General features: G+C 39.9%; 3 protein-coding genes across 6 annotated transcripts in view; 2 read left to right on the forward strand and 1 right to left on the reverse strand.

Annotated features, from left to right (window-relative positions):
* The window catches only part of LOC116870028 (histone H2B type 1-A), a 384,027-nt gene that overhangs the window by 10,598 nt on the left and 357,063 nt on the right, over nt 1-16,366 (forward strand). The window contains exon 2 of one of the 4 annotated variants that reach the window (XM_032861729.1): nt 8,145-8,156. The exons of the other annotated variants lie outside the window; for them this stretch is intronic. The gene's annotated coding sequence lies outside the window, so the exon portion shown is untranslated. Of the gene's footprint in view, nt 1-8,144; nt 8,157-16,366 lie in introns of those variants that run through there. 4 annotated transcript variants of the gene reach the window in all.
* Nucleotides 368-770, reverse strand: LOC116870030 (histone H2B type 1-A-like). Its single transcript, XM_032861731.1, has one exon. The coding sequence runs from the start codon at nt 768-770 to the stop codon at nt 387-389; it is 384 nt and encodes a 127-aa protein (XP_032717622.1). The 3' UTR covers nt 368-386.
* On the forward strand, nt 1,021-1,431 carry LOC116870019 (histone H2A type 1-H-like). Its single transcript, XM_032861716.1, has one exon. The coding sequence runs from the start codon at nt 1,021-1,023 to the stop codon at nt 1,414-1,416; it is 396 nt and encodes a 131-aa protein (XP_032717607.1). The 3' UTR covers nt 1,417-1,431.

A 16,366-nucleotide genomic window follows, 5' to 3' on the forward strand; every position in this document is an offset into this window, starting at 1 on the left:
CCCATGGAAGGATCTCCCTGAGGACACGGGATTACTGGAATTTTTTTCTGTTCAAAGAATTCCCTTCTCTGAATTTCTTCACCTAGATATAAAGTCTCACTGAAAATGCTGTAAATGCATAAAGAATCCAGTTAGGTGTTTAGTACTAAGATAGTCATGCAACCACTCCAGTGAGACCTCATTATTTCTCAAAGATACGGTGTGAGCAAAGTGAACTTGGCAAAATGGACCAAGAAATCTATTTGCTTGCTACACCAGCAGTTTCCAAGTCAGAACACCTACCCACATACATTACAACTAAGAAGAGCCTACAGTCTTTTGGAAAGTGTGGGTGGCTCTTAAAAGAGCCTTTGGGTTCTAAAGCTTCTCTAGTGACTGGAGTCGTTTTACTTGGAGCTGGTGTACTTGGTGACGGCCTTGGTGCCCTCGGACACGGCGTGCTTGGCCAGCTCCCCGGGCAGCAGCAGGCGCACGGCCGTCTGGATCTCCCTGGACGTGATGGTCGAGCGCTTGTTGTAGTGCGCCAGGCGGGACGCCTCGCCCGCGATGCGCTCGAAGATGTCGTTGACGAACGAGTTCATGATGCCCATGGCCTTGGACGAGATGCCGGTGTCGGGGTGTACCTGCTTCAGCACCTTATAGATGTAAATGGAATAGCTCTCTTTGCGGCATCTCTTACGCTTTTTCCCTTCTTTTCTCTGAGTTTTTGTTACTGCTTTCTTGAAACCTTTCTTGGAAATGGTAGTGCCCTTCGAAGTCAGCTCTGGCATGGCTGGTAGACAGCTCCAATGTGGCCAACAACTGGCACTCGAGGAAGCCAAGTGTGGTATTTATAGGCGCAGCGCCCAATGACACGTTGGGCAGCCAACATCCGATTGGTCAATGGGTAGTGGCGTGTTTTTAAGTGAGGTGATTCCAGGAACATCCTCTCATTGGTAGAATAATAGCCAATCAGATAAATAGGCCTGGTGCCTGGCCTAACGGAAATTTTCTCCGTTATCACACAAGTGTTCTTAAGCTATGGCAGGTCGGGGCAAGCAGGGCGGCAAGGCGCGCGCCAAGGCCAAGACGCGCTCGTCGCGGGCGGGCCTGCAGTTCCCGGTGGGCCGCGTGCACCGCCTGCTCCGCAAGGGCAACTACTCGGAGCGGGTCGGGGCCGGCGCGCCGGTGTACCTGGCGGCCGTGCTCGAGTACCTGACGGCCGAGATCCTGGAGCTGGCGGGCAACGCGGCGCGCGACAACAAGAAGACGCGCATCATCCCGCGCCACCTGCAGCTGGCCATCCGCAACGACGAGGAGCTCAACAAGCTGCTGGGCCGCGTCACCATCGCGCAGGGCGGCGTGCTGCCCAACATCCAGGCCGTGCTGCTGCCCAAGAAGACCGAGAGCCACCCTCATAAAGTCCAGTCCAAGTAATACCTCAGAAGCAGTAAAGCTTAGCGAGTAAAAACAAACCCAAACTGAACCAAAATCTCTTTTCAGAGCCACTCACATTTTCTGAGAAAGAGCTTAGATTTACAAAAAAGTTAACAAAGAACAGTAACGGATTCACCTGCAATAAATAAGGATTTAGCTGACAACAACTCTTTTTAACAGGACGCGGAAAACTATCTAGTTAATGGTGACCGAGACCTCTGAAGCAGTTTGCCTTAACGTGCAGTAATTTTTCCAACGGAACTGTTTTAGCCCTCCAGAGTACACAGCCATCTGGCAGGCTCTTGGGGGCAGAAGTGCCTCTCTTTGGCAAAGGAGCAAACTTAGATTAGGGCTGTTGTGACAACAACAAACTTAGCACCAAACAAGGGGTATGACTGGCCTTTTGAGCCTTTGTGGATTATCAGAACATTGTGACTCAGCTCCTTGAGGTCTTTAACCCAATCCCACCCTCTGCTGCAAGAATCCGTAAGAGGGCAGTGAGATAGGCTGGTCTGTCACTTATGGTTTCTTCTCTTGTCCCATGAGTCCTTTAAAATCCTGAAATTTATCAGAACTGGACCACATTGAACATTCTACCTAGTAGAAATAAAACTGACATGCGACTACCTTCCCATCTTAAACTATACATTCTTACACAGTCCAACTAAACTCACCAGTATGTTAATCAACCAATAATATATGATCATCATATAAGAATGGCACCCAAATAACACAATGCTGGAAATAAGAACTAAATTTGTTGCCTTCGCTGGAATATAACAATATTATTAGATCACTGACCATTTTTCTCTTTAAAATCTAGCAGGAAAATTTGGGATTCCCCAGATGAATCTCCTCTCCCTTTGTTATCACAGACAAATTAAATCCTACATGATGTAAGTAATTTTATTCATAACACCTTTCTTTTGATTCTCCTTAATTGCAGCCATTCAGGTTCTGCTTAGATTCTAAGCTGCTATCTGTGTTCTTTCTGGGCAGTTTAGGATCTTGTATTATCTTAAGGGCCCAGGTGGGACCTAAATCCAGTAATAACTGGTTATAAGAAACCAAAGAGAAGACACAGAGAAGGGAAGATCATGTGAAAGTCGAAGGCAGTTATTAGAAGTGATATGGCTACAAACCAAGAGACACTAAAGATTCCTGGAAGCCACCAGAAACCAGGAGGGAAGCATGGGACAAATTCTCTCCCTAAGCACCCAGAAGGAACCAGTTCTGTTAACACTTGATTTTGACTTCTTCCTGCCAGAAATATACAAGAATAAACTTCTGTTTTAAACCCCGAGTTTGTGATTTGTTAAAGCAGCCATAAGAAACTAATACTCTCTTTTAAGAGAATGCAAAGACAAGCTATAGACTCAAAGAAAATAGCTGCAAAGCACATATTTTACAAAGGACTAGTACTTAGGATATATAAAGAACTCTCAAAACTCAACAGTAAGAAACTAGTCAACAATCCATTTAGAAAATGGATGAAAACATAAATGGATATACAGATGGCAAATAAGCACATGGAAAATTAAATTAAAAAAATAATTCAAATTAAAACCACAATGAGATGCTGTTATACACTGACCTGAATGACCAAAATCCAAAACACTGACACCACCAAATGCTGGCTAGGAGCTGAAGTAACTATACAACATTACAGTGATGGTTGTAGTGAAAAATGGGACAGCCGCTTTGAAAAACATGGTTATAAAAGTAAACATTAGCTTACTATTTGATTTAGCAATTGTGATATATCTAAGATTGTGTGTGTGTGTGTGTGTGTGTGTGTGTGTGTATGTGTGTATGTGTATGTATACCTCCCAAATGTTTATAGCAGTTTTATTCACAATTCAGTTCAATAGAAGACTGGATAAACAAACTATGGTACATCCGTACAAGGAAGTTTTATTCAGTGATAAAAAGAAATGAGCTATCAAGCCATGAAAAGGTAGCAGGAATCTTCAAAGCATACTGCTAAGTGAAGGAGCCGGTCTGAAAAGACGATGTACTACATTAGTCTAATAACATCCTGGAAAAGGCAAAACTATAAGAACAGTAAGAAGACCAGTGGTTGTCAGGCTTTGGTGGTAAGAGGGGCAGGGATGAAGAGATGAAGCATCTTTAGGACAAGGAAACTGTTCTCTGTAATACTATATGGAGGGTACATGACATTATGCACTTGTCAAAACCCACAGAACTAACTGCACAACACAGAGTGAATGCTAATGTAAATTATGGATTTTCATGAATAATAATATATCAATAGAGATTCATTAATTGTAACAAATGTGCCACACTAACACAGTGGCAGAGGAAGTATATTAGGTATATGCACTTTCTTTCTTTTTTTTTTTTTTTAAAGATTGTATTCATTTATTTGACAGACAGATCACAAGTAGGCAGAGAGGCAGTCAGAGAGAGAGGAGGAAGCAGGCTCCCCGCTGAGCAGAGAGCCCAATGCGGGGCTTGATCCCATGACCCTGAGATCATGACCTGAGCAGAAGGCAGAGGCTTTAACCCACTGAGCGCCCCAGGCGCCCCAGTATATGCACTTTCTACCCAATTTTTCTGTCAACTTGAAACTGCCTTTAAAAATAAAGTCCATTTTTAATTTTTTAAAAAGATTTATTTATTTGAGAGAGTGTATGAGAGAGAGATCATGAGAGGGGTGAGGGATAGTGAGAGAAGCAGACTCCCAACTGAGCAAGGAGGTGAATGTGGGACTCGATCCCAGGACCCTGAGATCATGACCTGAGTGGAAGGCAGATGCTTAACAACTGAGCCACCCAGATGCCCACAAAGTCTATTCTTTAAAAAACAAAACTCCAAAAGATTACCTACTATATAATTCATTTTACATAACATTCTTGAAATGACATAAAGAAACAGAAACTGTATTAGTGGCCCAAGAGGAGTGTGGGTGACAGAGAAGTGTCTGTGCTATAAAAAGGAAAATATGAGGGATCCTTGCCATTACAGATTGCCATATTGATTATCTCAACGTCAACATCCTGGTGGTGATACTGTACCTAGTTTTGCAAGATGTACATTTTGGGGAAACTGGGTAAATGCTACACGATATCTGTAATATTTTTTACAATTGCATGTGAATCTAGAATATCTCAAAATAAAGTTTACTTAAAAAATTTTGGGGGGCACCTGGGTGGCTCAGTCGTTAAGCGTCTGCCTTCGGCTCAGGTCATGATTTCAGGGTCCTGGGATCAAGCCCCATATTGGGCTCTCTGCTAAGCGGAAAGCCTGCTTCTCCCTCTCCCACTCCCCCTGCTTCTGTCCCTCATCCTGTCAAATAAATAAATTAATTAATTAAAAAAAAATTTATAGGATGCAGTTGAAGTCATGCTGAGAGGGAAATCTAGCATTAAATGGTCATATTGGAAGAGGAGAAAGTTCTCAAATCATTACTACAAACTTCCACATAAAGGTATAGAAAAAGAAGAGCAAAATAAGTTCAATGCAAGAAGAAAGAAAGGTAAGAAAAGAACTCAGGGAGGGCACCTGAGTGGCACAGTCAGTTAAGCATCTGACTCTTGGTTTTAGCTCAGGTTGTGATCTCAAGAGTCAAAGAGATCCAGCCCCAAGTTGGGCTCCATGCTCAGCATGGAGTCTGCTCGAGTTTTTCTCTCCCTCTCCCTCTGTCCCTCCTGCTCTTGCTCTCTCTCTCTTTAAAATCAATCAATCAAAAAAAAAAAAAAAAAAAGAGAGAACTCAATGAGATTAAAAAATAACCAAAAAAAAATAGAGAAACCATGGCAACAATGTTTTTTTTTTTTTTAAATCAATACAATTGAGAAGCACTATCAAGACTGATAATAAAAGAGAGAAATTACAAATCTCAGAAATAAAACAGGGGTATATAACAGATCATTAAAATGATAATAAGGGAATACTGCAGGCAATCACAAACTAGAAGAATTCATCCAAGACAAATTAGAAAAATGGAATATTCTTATAACTTTTAAAGAAATGGAAATAATAACAAAAACCTTCACTCAGATAAGATCTGTAGACCTAGATGGTTTCACTGAAGAATTCTACCAAATGTTTAAAGAAGAAATAGCACTGATTTTATACAATCTCTTCCAGAAAAATTAAAGAAAAAATAATTCCCAACTCAATTTATGATTCTAAAATTAGCTCAATACTAAAATCATATAAAAATAGTATAAAATAGAACTAGAAATCAATATGCTTATGAACACAGGAAAGAAACAATAATAGTAAACAAGTCCAACAGTGTATAAAGATCAAGGAATGCAAGACAGGTTCAATATTCAAAATTAATCAATGTAATCTACCATATTGACAGTATAAAGAAGCACACTATAACCATAGTAATGAATGCAGAGAAAATGTTTGACAAAATTCACTATCCTTTCCTAACTAAAAACTCTCAACAGAGTATAGAATTTCCCGAATGTGATAAAGGACCTCTACAAGTATCCTACAGATAACATCATATTAATGAAAAGAGAGTCAGTGCTTCCCCATAAGATCAGGAACAAGGCAAAGATATTCATTATCACCATTACATTCAACTTCTGAAGTCTTTCAGAGAGCACAAAAGAAATTAAAGGCACACGGATTTGAAAAGAATAAATAAAACTCTTATTTGAAGATGATGGGATTGTCCATGTGGAAAATCACAAGGACCCTACAAAACAAAACAAAAAAAGCCAAAACCAAAACCAAAACTCCTAAAACTTAATAACTGAAATGTAAAAGAACTATAATATCAAACAGTTTTGAAAAGAAAGAATAAAGTGGGAGGAATTACTCTTCCCAGTTTCAAAGCTTATTATATATTATGGTGATCAAGACTGTTTGGTAGTAGGAAAAGCAGAGATAAATAGATTAATGGACCAAAACAGAGAACCCACAAATAGTCCCACACAAGTAGGGCTACCTAGCTTTTGACACTGATGAAAAAGAAATTTAAGGGAGGAAGAATAACCTTTTAAACAAACGATGCCAGACCAATAGACAAAAATAGGAAACTCAACCTAAGCCTCACACCTTTCACAAAAATTTGCTTAAACCTGATGGTAGATTCAACTGTAAAATGTAAAACCATGAACCTTTTAGAAAGGAAGAAAAATCTTTGGGATCTAGAGCTACACAAAAAGTTCTTAAACATGAAACCAAAACCATCCAGGAGAGAAAAAAAATTGGTAAATGTCATCAAAAGCAAAAATGTTTGTTTTTTGAGAGTCCTGTAAAAATTAAAATGACAAGCTATAGACATAAAGAAAATAATTGCAAACTATAAATATGACAAATCTACATTTAGAATATATAAAAAATTTCCCAAGCTCAATAGTAAAAAATAAATAAACAAACAAACAAAAACAAAACAAAACAAAAAACTATCCCATTAAAAAAATGGGCAAAATCACGAAGGGACATTTCATGGAAATTAATAAACATTAACATTAATAACCACTAGGGATATGCAAATTAAGACTCTGACGAGATATCAATATATACCTATCAGGAAACTAAAATAAAGAATAGTGACAACATTGATTGCTGGCATAAATGTAGAGAAATTCCATGTCTCATATATTACTAGTGAGAAAACAAAATGTTATCGTGACTTTGGCAAACTTCTTGGCAGTTTCTTAAATTGCGAAAGGTATTTCTTAAAATGTGAAAGGTATTACCATATGATCCCATACTCCCGGTACTGAGCACTCATCCCAGTGAAATGAAAACTGACGTTTACACAAAGACCTCTGTGTTCACAGCAGGGTTTTGGTGGTTTATTTTTGTTTAATCCGTAATAGAAAAGCCAGAATGTCCTTTAAAAGGTGAATGTTAAACAGCTGTTATTTATACCTACCACGGAATACTATCGAGCAATAAAAAGGAAGAGCTACTGACACATGCAACGACCTGAATGTAACTCTGCGGAATTCTGCAGAGTAAAAATATGGTAGGATTTCATTTACAGGACATTTCAAAACAGAATTATTGAGTGGATATTAATGCTCACTTCCAGCTGGTGTCCTTGGTGGACATCACACAGGAAATAGCCATCTGATGAAAACTTCAAGGTCTGAAGAAAGCCTCTGCTTCCAGTGAGACTGCCCAACACGCCCCCCGGACAGCAGAAGAAGCGTGACTCCCCCATTCGCCCAGGTTCCCCAGGAGAAACAAGGCCCACGACCATCGCTGAACTTCAGGACCAAGCTGCTTTACGATCTCACCCAACAACAAACTCCTGTTTACGGTCCTCACATTCTCACCGCCTTCCCTAGAGACTCAGGAAAACCCCTTAGATGATCAACCACAGGAACATGACTCGGCCTCTAACAAAGACTGATGACTTTCCGGGACTTGGAGTAAGGGGTTCCTTTATAGTCCGTGTATTCAAATAAGTTTGACATAGCCATGTCCAATTGGACGAACGGTAATAATAGACTGTAGGTCAAAGCCAAACAGCCCCGTTCGACTCTCTGGTTGGAGAGTTGCCTAGGTGACCTCAGCCAATCAGAACATGCCCCAGTGCAGTGGCCGGAGGATCCTTCCCTTTAGTTGTGCCTGAAGTGCTCTTATTTCTGTTCCCTGTTTTTGAAGGTGGGAAGAAGCAAGTAGGCCAGGCTGAGAGTAAGTGCACCGTGTTCCGTCCGGGGCTGGCAAGCGGCGAGCCCGTGGGGAGGAAGGTGGACTCATGAGCTGGCCAACCTGGCAGCTGCGAGCCCAGCGCTGGGCCGGGCGGGCAGTCAGTCCGTCATCCAGGAACACCAAGGGCCATCCCCACAGAGGCAAGTGCGATCCAAGTCTTCCGTTAGTAAAAGTCCAGCGAGTAATATGCACTCCTGGGAAAGGACACAACAGCAAAGCAAACATCAAAGGCTCTTTTTCAAAGGTGTGCACCCAATTTCAGAGAGTGAGCTGTGGCCAGATTCCCAAGAACCATGTATATTTCCATAAATCAACCCATTTAATTATGTTTTCTTGATAAGTTTCCTGTAAGTTACTCTGCGAGAACAGGTTTTACTTGAAATTTCAATTGTCATTAGATTTTTAGATCCTGTTCTAACCTTTCCCATTTAAAAAAAAAAAAAAAAAGGCTCTAGGTGCCCACTAAGTTTTTTTCAAGGCAGGGTAGGGCGCTGACTTGAAAAACTCTGGGAAAGTGCCCATCCCCCAACCTTACAGCCAGTAGAACTACTGTCCTGGGTCCTGGGTCACAGTTACCCCAAAGGTGGGAACACAGCCTGAGCTGATCTAATGAAAGAACTTCCTGAGATTTTCAGCTCTGCCCCCTGAACACACTTTTTCTTTCTTTTAGGAAGTTGTTAATAAGGCTCTCGAGCTGCTGAGGGAGGTCTCCTGGCTCTCGGAAAAGATTGAAAAGTGAAATGAAAGGGAACAAGAAAAACGGGTTTGGGACGTCTGGGGTGAAGAAGAGAGAGCAGCCTTGACACCCAATCTCAGCCACCGTATTCCAAAGGCCCTTAAATTTTGAGCTGCCCCAGACTACTTAGCACAAAATTTCCCCTTTGCTTTTGGCCCTTCTTTTAAAAAATACTATTCAGTTTGACTTCTGTCACTTGCAAGAGACTGTATCTGACAAATCAAAGCCAAAACTAACTCTGCCCATGGGAAGTTCCACCACCCATGTGCTAGCATAACAGAAAATTAGTGCATCTGCCCTTAATTCTGTCCCTCCTCTTTTGTAGCAATAATACTGAGTCTTTGCTCTTCACCCTTACGTTTCATTCAAAGAGAGGTGAAAATCAGAGTGGGAGAGAGAGGAATCTGGGGCATTGAACCCAATCAAAACTTTAAAGTAAATGGCTGAAGCAGAAAGTACTCACACAGAGCCTCAGGCTACGCCTGACTTTCCTACACTGGGTGTTAAGAAAAAAGAAATGACTCTTGCTTTGATCTCCAAACTAAGATTAGAAGAATGCTGAGGTAGTTGGATGAAGAGGAAGGAAAATACAGAAAATTTAAGGGAAACTTTTCTAATAGGTGGCATTATGGCTAAAAAAAAAAAAACAAAACAAAAACCATGAACGTACCTTAATTTTAAAAATATTTCTAAAAAATTCTAGCCATTATCTAAGCCTCCAGCAAGTTGCAATCACTGATCACAGATCACCATAGTGAATACACTATAAAGAAAATGTTTGAAATATTGCAAAAATTACCAAAATGGAGATACAAAATGAGCAAATGCTAATAGAAAAATGGCACCAATAGACATGCTCCACACAGGGTTGCCACAAACCTTAAATTTGTAAAAAACAAAACAAAACAAAACGAACCACAGTATCTGTGAAGTAGAATAAAGTGAAGCAGGATAAAATGATGCATGTCTAAACGATGAAATTGAGCGAAGGAAACCTCATTTTAAAATGGAGTCAGGAGGCCAGAAGTGGGAACTCCGATGTTTTATTTCTTCTGCTCCACTGCATTCCCAACAGGAAGAAGCATACTTTACTACTGGGATAGGAGGAAGGAAAACCTTCTCCTTGCCCAGGAACAAGCTCAGCCAATAAGAAAATACCACAACTCAGCCAGTGAGAAGCTGTCTGCATCCTGAACTCTCACTTTCCTCCAATGGGCTTTCTTCCCTTTAAAGTAACCCCTTCCAACCTCCTCCTTTTCTCTACTCAGTAATGTTCCTTTCCTTTGATCTCCAGACTTGCCTATGGTTTGCCAGAGCTTGTGTGTCCCAAACTGTAATTCCTCTGCTATTCTCAAATAAACCCATTTCTCCGGTAAAATAACTGGCTGTTTTACTTTTAAGGTTGACAAAACCATACATTTGAGAGTGGCCCCTAAATGAAACACACAATGAAAGAACAAGGAGAGGCAAGAGAATACTTTTAACACTCACTTTTTCTTTGGCTTCAAATCCCAACACGATTCCTGAGAGGAGAGAGGCCCGATCATGGGAAGAACTTCTTTTCCCTGCACTAGAGAAAACAGAGAGGAAATAAAATCTGCTTATTATTCCTGTTATAGACTTTCCTAAGTTGAAGGATTTTCTCCAGGCTCCAAATCCTTGTGTCTCAGACCTATGGAATAACAATCATTTAAGTAGCAAAAACAGATAATATGGCCTCTTTCCAGAAGGGACTTACTCAGGGTTCACAATACTCTGCTCTTGTGGCTGAAAAATCTTTAAAACCAAAATGCATGAGCATCATGGAGGCATTTAATTGGTTTTTCTCCTTAAAGCTCCTTTTATTAGAGAAACTATCTCGCCCATACCTATTCCAGCTAACAAATCCTCAGAGGCTTTCCAGAAACAGTACCTTTGCACAAGACTGCTTTGGCAGAGCTAAAAGACATGCCTGGAAATAAATTCACATGTTTGATTTAAAGACAGAGGGGATCACTCATGGGCACATTTTGCAGCCCTAAAAATAAGTACAATTAATGTAATCAACCTGGTAAACTCAAGTGTTTATCACATCTGCAAATAATAAATTCAACAAAAAGATGCATCAGGTCTTATCAAAGAAACTGTGTGAATCACAGCCATTATAAACAAGGAAGACAGTTAATCACAGCATGTATTCTGGAAACTTAGCTGTTTTGAGAACACTTCAGTTTCTGATGATCTTTAAGTAGCTTATCTGCAACTAGAGGTCTTGAGAACTGCCTCCTGAGGTTCTTCCCAGAACACAAGGATGATTCAATACTGGTACATCCAGAAAGATGATTCACTGACTTAGTGAATCAATACTGCTACAGCACTAAGTTCCTAACAATGGTTACTAAAAATACATTTGACAGTGCTTGCTCTAAGTACTTTAAAGTTAAAAACCCTTAATAAACTGGGGATAATGGGATAAATTCTAAAAATTATTGAATGGACTAAAAAAACCCAAGTGTCATATATTCAATAGTGAAATAACAGTTTTATTGTTGTCAGTGAACCTGCAGAAAACAGTCCTTGTCACCACCATATGTCCCGTTGTGGAATATTAGACACAGTTATTAAATAAAGCATGTAACCTGGTTAACTCTAAGACAATATCGCACTTTCCCATGACTTACCTGTATACCTAGTGTGGTAGCCAGCTTCCAAGATGGCGGCGCTCCTTTGGCGATCAGGTCATAATAGATACAGCAGCTTCTTCCAGTCAGAAAGTGTCAGAACATAGCAACTGTCTGATTCCCAGCAATATACTGACAATATGAAGAGATACTTCCATTTATCACAACTTTTATAAATTCAGAGTACTCTATAAAAACAATCTTTGATTTGGAAGGACAAGGGCCTCCCAAAGCAGTTCACTGAGACTATCACCAAGAGAGGAACTCCTGATGCCCATGGCACAGAGGATGCAGGTAGGAAGTGAGCCCACCCAACAGGGTCTTGAGCACTGCCATCCTTTTTGGTTAGGGCATTTGTGGAGCTACCCTAGGGTAACAGAGCATAGTACTGTACCAAAGTACTTTTGGAATCATGACAACAAAACAATGTTTGAGAAGGAAAAATAAATATGTAGCTAATAGTGGCTGTATGGGGAACCTTATTTTAGGGCTTTTCTTTCAGTGATGTAAGGAGCTGGGCTTACAGGGTGATGGGACTAGCAGCAATAGAAGGAGGTGCACCAACTTTCAGCCTTCAGCTCAACTGGCTCATGGCAGAGTACCCCACAAGGTGGCACATAGCAGGCTGTTGCTGGGAATCACTCAGTTGCTATATTGTGACACTCTCTGACTAAAAGACTTATCTATTACAACCTGGTTGTTAAAGGTGGGCCACCATCTCAGAAGCTGGCTACTACACTACCACACTAGAAGCTGGCTACATGACAAGTACCACCTTACCTCCAAGGCTGTATAATTTCTCCAAGTATCTTCTGGTCAGGAGTAACCTTCCAAGAAACTTAGTATATATTAACATGGGGAAATGTATAACAGGGGACTTATAATACCTAACCAAAATATTTCAATTTATCACCAACAGTATTGAGAACCTAGAGGTGGTCCTTATTCTTGTTTTATTCATTATTCTTCTCCATAAAAATTAATTTTGCTCTGGCATGTGGCTTTTGAGACAGTGGTCAAATGAATTATATGACTGTTTTGCTCTGGGTAAATATTAGAATGTAACAACTCTGTCTTGTAATTTTGATATACTGGTCATCAACTTTCAAGTTTGAGAAAGAATCTATATTTAAATGGTCTTAGATTTATGTACATAAAATGTACTTCCTATTGAAAAAAAAAAGTAAAAGATTAGTGATTTGAAGAGAAGGCATAGCACAGAAAAAGCAAAACCTTACAAGTGGTTAAGAAGTATCATGAAACCACAGGAGACAGTACCGTGATTATAGTTAATCACACTTGGTCCTAAGGCTACAGTGAATATAGAATCACCCAATATATGCCACATTACTGATATTTTTCCTTAATGAGGTTTCAATTTTTGCTCTGTCAAAAAGAATCCATTTTATTAAAAATCTGAAATTGCTTTTTCTTAAAGGTATATGTAGTTTCTCTGACATAATCTCATTTGAGAGGGAAGTGATTAGGGAGCAGAGCAGGGGTAGGACTGATATGTAAGACCAGCAGCTTAAGACTTCTCAATTCTTCTTTTAGAACTAACATTTGGGAAATCTCCATACTGTTTTCCAGAGTGGCTGCATCAGTCTGCATTCCCACTAACAGTTCAAGAGTCAAAAACAGAACTACCCTACCATCTTGCAATTGCACTATGAGGTATTTACCCAAAGGATAAAAAAAAAAAAAACTAATTTGAAGGGAATACATTCACCTTGATGCTTACAGCAGCATTATCTATAACAGCCAAATTATGGAAACAGCCCAAGTGTCAATGGACTGATGAATGGATAAAGAAGATGTGGTATGGATGTACAATGGAATATTCCTCAGCCATAAAAAGAATAAAATCTTGTCATTTACAATGACGTGGATGTTGCTAGAGTGTATAATGCTAAGTAAAATAAGTCAGTCAGACAAAGGCAAACACCATATGATTTCACTCACATGTGGAATTTTAGAAACAAAACATAATGAACATAGGGAAAAAAAGAGGGGCAAACCAAGAAATAGACTTTTAACTCTAGAGAACAACTGATGGTTACCAGAGGGAAGGTAGGTGGAGGGATGGGTAAAGTAGATAATAGGGATGAAGGGGGACACTTGTTGTGATGAGCACTGGGTGTTGTATTGAAGTGACAAGTCACTATATTGCACATCTGAAACTAATATTTTTTTTAAGATTTGTTTGAGAGAGAAAGGAGAGAATGCACATGAGCCAGGGGAGGGGCAGAGGACGAGACTCCCTGGTGAGCAGGGAGCCTGATGTGGGACTCGATCCCAGGACCCCGGGATCATGACCTGAGCAGAAGGCAGATGCTTAACTGACTGAGCCACCTGGGCCACCCACCTGAAACTAATTATTACATGTAGGCTAACTGCTAACATTTGGTAGAAAGATTTTCATAAATTTTGGGGTTGCTTTACTTTAACAAATTGTTTCTAAAAGCGTTTTCTCATTTTTTTTTAAGTGAATGTTATAGTTCCTCAGAATACCCTTCTCATTTTCAGAAGTCATTTTATATCTTAAGTTGCACACAAATAAATCATTTATTTCATTGCCTTCCAATACAATGTCCTGAAGCCCACTGTTCAATGAAGAGGGGCTGTATTTTTGAATATGAAGCACTTTAATATTGACTTGATAGTAACTAGTCTATTTTTTCCAGAAAACAAATTGGATATATATGTATAATGTATGAAATTTACACAGAAATTCCAAATCGTAGACCACAAAAATTACATCTAACTCAAAAATGTCATGATCAAATATCCCCTTCCCAACCCTCTTGTTCACTTTTTTATTTTATTATTTATTGTTAAATTATAAAAGCATAAATTAAAATAACATAAATTTTAACATAGATTTTTGCTTCCAAATCAAATGTGACATTTGCGCTAAAAAAACGAAAACCAAAAAACCAAGACCCAGAAAGTGTTAAATTCAAAATTTGCTGAAAGGTCATATGTGCCTACTTATTACTTATGTTACAGAAAAAAGCACTTAGTGAAATAAGACTAATAGTATTCGTAACATATGGGCAAAAGATATCTCAACCTTAAGTCCAAGATCGTGTTTGATGACAAAAAAATCATACTGTTTTCAGAAGAGATGAGTTGCAAAATGAACTCTTTATATCATAATCACTATTGATGACATTTTGTGATTTATTTAGAAATATTAGTCAAGGAATTTTCTAAGTAGTTTATTTATTGCTTGGCATACAATCACCTAAAAAAAAAAGACATAAAAACCAGAAATGACCATTTTAGCAAAGTGGCCAAAGACATTTCTGTGAGAAAAAAAACCCAAATAAACACGAAGAACTTTTTTTTAACCATGAGGCTATGAGATAGAACAATATAACCCATATACCCAATAAATTATCACACACATCTAAAAGTTACAGAGATTTGGGGCACACATAACAAAAATGTGTAGTAATGGGAAGAAAGGTCTACAGCTCTTTAAGAGGTTTATCCTAAGGGACACCTGTGTGGCTCAGTTGGTTAAGCATCTGCCTTCAACTCAGGTCCTGTTTATCCCGGGGTCCCGGTATGGAGCCCTGTATTGGGCTCCCTGCACAGCGGGAGCCTGCTTCTCCCTCTCCTTCTGCAATCTCTCTCATTTTCGTTCCCACCCAAATAAATAAAAAAATCTTTAAAAACAAAAAAGAGGATTAACCTAGGATTAGAAGAAATGATATAATTTGATAGTTAAGAATGATCACATTTATGAAAGTCATTTGCTCCTTTAATTAAGCACATGTATTCTCTCTCACACATACATGTGTGTATGTTGGCTGAGGGGTTCCCCCCGCAAAAAGGCAGAAAAATTCTGGAAGATATGAAGAGAAAATGCAATCACAATTAAATTACACAAAAATATATTTCATTTGTATTTATGTAGAAAACATAATAATAGGGTCAAACCTAATGAAGAACATGCTTAAAACTGATCAGTATTGATCAATATATTTCCTACATTAAAGACTTGATGTCAACTCTGGGAGAACATTAAATAATGAGCATGTAAGGCCAACCTGAGGAGAGAACAGAAGGCAAGCTGAGGACAAAGCAGAAGCTGACCCTCTGCAATGCCCACCACCCCCCGCCCCCACTCCTGGGTGGGACATATGTGATGTTCTTTCAGGAATCTCCCAACTATCTTAGTGGTAATACCTTGCTAGAGGGGAAAAAGAACCTTAACTTGACAATGGCAAGGCCTCCAGTATCTTGTAGGTCCTCTTTAGCATACTAAAGTTCTTTTGAAAACCTCCCTTTTCCTTGCCTCTTCCAACCCCATAGTATATAGTCAGCCACCCCTCACAACCCTGGGGCAGCAGCTCTTTCTGGCCAGGGGTCCTGTCCCCTCGCCTCAATAAACCACCATTTTGCACCAAAGACAGCTCAAGAATTCTTTCGTGGCCGTTACCTCTGGACTTCACCCCACTGAACCTCACCTATATTCCAAAACCCCATCCAACCTATGATCCAAAAGGTTCAATATCCGATAATAGGCAAAAGTACAAGTCAATGGTTGTATCAGTCCCTCCAGTCAAGAGAGAGAAACCACATAGTGAACCGAATGAGGAAAGTTTCACATGAACAATTACTCTCTCAATGCCTCAGAGAAAGGAGGGGGTGGCTAGTGAGATGTAAGAGCTCAAAGTATCAGAGGAAGGGCATAGGGAAGGGCCCACTGCCACCCCTGGGTCTGGAGGAAAGACCAAGCATGGGGATCCAGACCTTACTAGGGAGGGTGCCTGTGGAGCTCACTGGGTTGCAGAGAAGCTTCAAGAACTTGACACTTGCCAGAGTGGCTGAAAACACAGGCCCTGGGGTATGAGGGAAAGCGCCCTCCACCCCACACCCTCAGGGTATG

This window comes from Lontra canadensis, unplaced genomic scaffold, assembly GCF_010015895.1.
Source record: "Lontra canadensis isolate GAN:19392208 unplaced genomic scaffold, GSC_riverotter_1.0 scaffold21, whole genome shotgun sequence".
NCBI lineage: Eukaryota > Metazoa > Chordata > Mammalia > Carnivora > Mustelidae > Lontra > Lontra canadensis.

What these genes read in the sequence shown, in the direction of transcription:
- LOC116870019 (XM_032861716.1), top strand. Translation starts at nt 1,021, where the DNA reads ATGGCAGGTCGGGGCAAGCAGGGCGGCAAGGCGCGCGCCAAGGCCAAG.
- LOC116870030 (XM_032861731.1), bottom strand. Translation starts at nt 770, where the DNA reads ATGCCAGAGCTGACTTCGAAGGGCACTACCATTTCCAAGAAAGGTTTC.